Source organism: Apium graveolens, chromosome 9 (genome assembly GCF_009905375.1).
Source record: "Apium graveolens cultivar Ventura chromosome 9, ASM990537v1, whole genome shotgun sequence".
Lineage (NCBI taxonomy): Eukaryota > Viridiplantae > Streptophyta > Magnoliopsida > Apiales > Apiaceae > Apium > Apium graveolens.
Window position 1 is genome coordinate 223,494,639 of NC_133655.1, and position 5,666 is coordinate 223,500,304.

The 5,666-nt window shown below is 33.0% G+C and overlaps 1 protein-coding gene across 1 annotated transcript; it reads left to right on the plus strand.

Annotated features, from left to right (window-relative positions):
• The first annotated feature begins 4,430 nt into the window (after positions 1–4,430).
• Positions 4,431–4,949, plus strand: LOC141685988 (transcription repressor OFP16-like). The gene has a single exon (XM_074491057.1). It carries the CDS (start codon positions 4,431–4,433, stop codon positions 4,947–4,949), a length of 519 nt encoding a protein of 172 aa, XP_074347158.1.
• Positions 4,950–5,666: the final 717 nt, after the last annotated feature.

Genomic DNA, 5,666 nt, shown 5'->3' on the forward strand with positions numbered 1-5,666 from the left:
TGCGGTAATCAAAGTCAAAAATAAAATAAAATAACACATATTTTTATTTATATACATTTATGTACTCAATTAAATTAATAATTTAGTTTTTAATATTAAAAATAAAAATTGAAATCAAAATTGTATTTATTGAAAATCATTAAAATGAAAATCGTGTTTTAAATATTATATTATATATAGTATTCACGGTTAGATTTAGGCTATGTTTGGAAGTTAGCCTTTTGAAATAAAAACTTATTGTATTAAATTAGATGTTTGACCAAATGAAAAAGATAATATTGGTGCTTGATAGTTAGCTGATTGAAATGACTTTTTGGTCCCAATAAGTAGGGCTGTTAAAAAAATTCAAAAAATCCGATATTCGTCCGAAAAATCCGCATTCGTATCCGAAATAAAGCGGATATTATCTGTATCCGAAACAAAACAGATATTATCTGTATTCGAATCCGACGATTGTGGATACAGATTCGGATATAGGCATATTCATATCCGATAATATCCGAATCCGAATAAATATATTTTATATTTAAATATTTAAATAATTTAAAAGTATATTATATTAAATTTATAGTGTGTTTATGTGTATATATGCACAAACATATATATATATATTAAATATTATGTTATTTTTATTTAATTCCCATTTACAAGTTTACTTTTATTCAGTAACCCTACTTAGAAGTTTTTGTTAATCTAGTAATGTAAATACAAGTTGGTGGGGTTGAGTTCAGTTTTGTAAGTTGAAAGTTCAGTTTTTATTATGTTAATGATGTTAACGGTTGTGACCTAAATGCAAGTTTTAATTTTTTGAGTTATGTAAATGCAAGTGTTTTGAGTTAGTAACCCAATTACAAGTTTTAGGTCACTTCAATTATGTTTTAGTTTATTTGCCCAACAATTTAATGAGAACTTTTAGGTTGCAACTAAAATATTTATCATAGGAGCGAATAGTATATACCAGAACTATTGTTCAATTCTTTTTTTTCCTTACAACTTGGACGCCAGTTGAAATAGGAGATATTAGTGAACAGTATACCACTGTTTACAATTGAGATGTTTTCCTGAACTTGACTATTTATTGAATGATACAGTTGGTGAATGGTATTCACATTTTTTTTTGTTCAACTAGTTATGATTTCCTAATCACTTCAATAACTTTTGCAAATTTTAGTTCGTATGAAAAAATAAATTGAAAGTGAAGAAAGACGCGGCTGCATGATGCTGGAGTTTCTCAGGTTTCTCGATGAAGCCTGTTTTGTAGCATTAGTGCAGGTCGACACTAAATTTTAAGTCTTATTTACTACAACATAATGGAGTTTCCGAGGTTTCGCTCATGTTTAAATAATTCAAAAGTTTATGTATCTAACCAAAGTATTCCCTTTGGTTAGATTACTTAATATCAATCTTACTACCTATCTTATAACTAAGTAATTTAATCGAAACTTGTATTAATTGAATCTACTTTCTTAAAGACAATAGTTAAATAATTGAATCCTTTCATTATCTTATTCAGGTGTGGTATTTAAATAGGATGGTAGATGGACCGGTTACAAAATCAAAGTTTTGAATCTTTCAACAAGTAGTCTTGTGGAGCATAGATTTTAGATAAGTAATCGTGTTTTTATTTTATTTTTTGGTGTTCTCTCTTTAGACCTTAAGACGTTATTGTCTAAGATTTCGGGGCCATCATGCATGACCTTCGGTTAGATGATAAATTTTATTGTATGAAAGCAACTCCTTTATTCTTATTTTGTATCTCGGTACAATCTTGTTCGAGATTGCTAGGGCTGAGCATTCGGTCGGTTCGGTCCAAAACCGGACCGAAGCGAATAGACCGAAAAACCGAATAGTCATTTTTTCTTGGACCGAATCGGACCGAAGTTATATTATGGACCGGACCGAACCGAACCGAAATAATTTGGTTCGGTCCGGTTTTGGACCGAATAGACCGAAATTTTTTTCAAAAATAAAATTGCATTATAAATTAAATCACAAATTATAAATTTTAAAATATAATTAAAGTAATGTGATATGTAGAGTTCTAATATTCCATAAATATAATTACAAATTAAAAATTTTGATTATAATTTTTAAGATATATGTAAAATATATATAATACAAAATTATACTATTTATGATTTGGTCTATTCGGTCTATTCGGTCCGGACCGAAATATTTGTGAAAAGAACCGAACCGAACCGAATTTTAATTCGGTCTATTCGGTACCGAATAGACCGAATTTCTGAAAAATTTAGGACCGAACCAAACCGAATTAGCACGGTTCGGTTCGGTTTTTCGGTTTCGGTTCGGTTTTGCTCAGCCCTAGAGATTGCATATCTCCATGACAAAAAAAGAAAGTAAAATGCTCAAATGGTTATGGTTCGAGTTACGGAACTTCTGCTGTTGTACTATCAGCTAGATTATTTCTTCCTGATTAACAATATTAATGCATTTGCTAAAACATCTAAGCAAATGACTGAACTGAGTACTATAGAGCTAATAATAAGCATACACTAATAATTGATGACAGGTATTTATGTACCATTGCAACTATGTTGGAGTGAAAAAGGTAGTCACAAGAGTGGTTTGTCATAGCACCAGCTCTTGAAGTCGGACAAGTTTAAGTTTATTGTGTAGTAATACTAATACTACAGACTCAATTAGCATATATTTCACTTTATATTTGTTGTCTATTCATCTGCACGCACGCACTAGGTTTTGAAATTCATTTAAGTTTGAAACAGTCAGAGCATTGTTCTTATATGTATGCCATGCACTCATGCATCAACAGAGGCGGCCATTGGGGTTCAGTCCTCGTTTCCCATGCCAATGTAATGTAATTTGGGAAAAAACTACATAGGACTCTGAGTTTCTGCGGCCGCTACTGCTACACATATACACAAGCGATTTAGGAAAAAATGAGTTTAATTTATAGGCTGATACACACTAGATTCTAACAAGCAAACAAGCGATTTAGGAAAAATGAGTTTATTTTATAGGCTGATGCATACTAGATTTTGACAAGCAATATGAAAATTCACATTCTGCAGCAAATATACATCCTTAGCGTGCTGAATATATTTTTATGACGCATATATGATTTCAGTTGAAAATGGATTAATATTGGTATACTTTAGACTAGGAGTACTAGGAGAGGGAATCTTATTCTTTCCCAACTGATGCAAGACACTAGAATTTAAATAAAAGGAGCAGAGAAATAGTTAAGTTAAATTACCAGGACCTTGCTAGCTAGCACAGGTACTGAATTTAGTACTTGTACCTGATTTGCAGTCAAAAAGATGGGGAGGAGATGCATTTCTGAGCCGAGAATTGACAAAACTGTCTTTCACAAATCAGAGGAACATATGATTCCCAATTCATTTCCCTTGTAAATACTTGTGGGATTGGTAATAGAAAATTAATGTCTAAATATGGGCACACTTCAAATATTGGCTGATCAGTAATTTTAGCATTCAGTCCCTTCAATAAAGTTGTCATTCTTCCAAAAAATTTGTAGTTTAAAAGGCAAAGAAAACCGTTATCTTCTTCTACCTATTTGTTTGAAGAGATTGGTGTTTTAATTTTAGTATCAAGATTTACAAATGCTGAGATGGATGTGGCGCTTTCTTGGAGTTTTTGCGAGTTTATGCCTTTGCTCGTCTTTGGGTAATAGTTAATGGATGTCAACAAGATTCTATGGTACATCCATGCCATTAGTACTAGCCATATATAGTAGTTGCTTGCAGCCCTTGATTGTTTGTAATATTATTCGTTGATTTGTTCTTAAGAAGTCATTTAACCACCTCCTGCAGGTAGCTCATGGTCTTAATAATGAGAGGGACAAGTTTAGCTTGACAAGGTAGTATAAACTAATTAATACTGTGCAAATTAAGCTAAACACAGAACTCAACTCATGGCATCATATTCTCCATCTATTACATGAACACACAACACAAGGCTTACATGCCGTAGACAAAAAAAAGTAGTCGGGGACTCAAAAATGTAAACTATTTCCTTCAATAATCAATATCGTTAAAATTCAAAAATAAATATTCATCAATTAACTACGAGTTCAGAATTTTTTAAAATAAATTTAACATAAACAAATAGTTCAGTGTGGTCAATTGCATCCACGAAGATGTGCAGTGTGCACATAGATAAAACAAAAGTATTAAGAACCAAGCACGCACGCTCCGCATTAAGTTCATCAAACGTGCATTCTTCCTTCTATTCTTTCTCTATATAAACAAAATTATCTCTCTCTAGTTGTTCTCTGTTTATTGCATAAACTTGAAGAAATGTTTCCTTTCACCTGGAAGCCTTACCTACAATGCTTCTCCACCATAAAATGTTTACCTGTTACAACTCTCCCTGATACTTCACCGCAAAACACTAATCAAGACCAAGATCATACAACCTCAACTACGCTAATGAAGAACTTTAATCCCCTCTGTGATCCAACCTCTACTTCTACATCAAATCTCACGTCCTCTGCAGATCATGACTTCTTTTCTAATTCATCCGACATTTCATCTGATGGCGATGACTCAGTTCCGGATTTGGCCACTATATTTGCTTCCCAACGCTTCTTTTTCTCCTCTCCTGGCCGCTCCAACGCCATCGTCGAATCACCAAACTCTCCCCAGGACCACCAAAACAATGCTTTAGTCCCCGATAGCATTGCCATCCAAACCTACTCTCCAGATCCTGTACAAGATTTCAGAAAATCAATGCAAGAAATGGCGGAAGCACACGGGGTAATAGACGTAAAGGCTGATTGGGAATTCTTGCATGAGCTTCTACTCTGTTACTTAACCTTAAACCCTAAACAAACCCACAAATTCATTATAAAAGCTTTCTCTGATCTTCTAGTTTCCCTAATGTCATCAGAAAGTTGCCCTAAATTTGAAGACCGTCAACATGGCACCTCATCCCCACGGTTGGCCTAATCTTATTTAAATTAGAAGTTTTTTTTACTTCAAACTTGGTTTTCTGAACGGTATGATATTAGTTGTTCGCGAAAACGATATGTTTCCTATGTGAAGACAGAGCCAAATCTATATATTAGAAACACTAAACTAAGATAAGCGTGGGATGTTCATAATAGCATCAATGCATGTAATTTTCTAACTTATTATGTGTTTGTTAGATGTTATGCTTGTAAAGAATGTTTTTATCTTTTATTTCGAGATAGTCTGCATAAATTTAAATATTATACATTACTGCAATCTCTCTACTACTCTGGAAATCTTATTTCGGAAAGAAGAGAGTATCACTAGGCTATGAGCCAAATGACTTTTCCTGTTTGGCTCCATCTGTTTTACTTCTTGGAAACATTCACTACTGATTTATGTTTATTGGTCTAGTAACTGATAATTAATAATGTTAATTTGATCTAGAGCTCCTCAATTTGTCTTCATTTTTGTTTTGTGGTCCAGAGGCCAAGTCCAGCCAACTTTTAAGACATTGAAATCTTAACACCTTTGGGAGCTTATAACTAATTATGTGGCCTTATTTAAATAAATGTTGGATTGTGTAATAAGATCAGTCCAAGGCAACAACAATGAAGTTTGAGTTGCTCCAATCATGCAACACTTTATGTGCATGTGCTTGTGCTCGTCTTTCTTTTATTTTAGGCTTGTCTTGCCACAATTGCATACAACAGT

Bases quoted from the DNA above. Each gene is read 5' to 3' on its own strand.
- LOC141685988 (XM_074491057.1), top strand. From the start codon at position 4,431: ATGAAGAACTTTAATCCCCTCTGTGATCCAACCTCTACTTCTACATCA.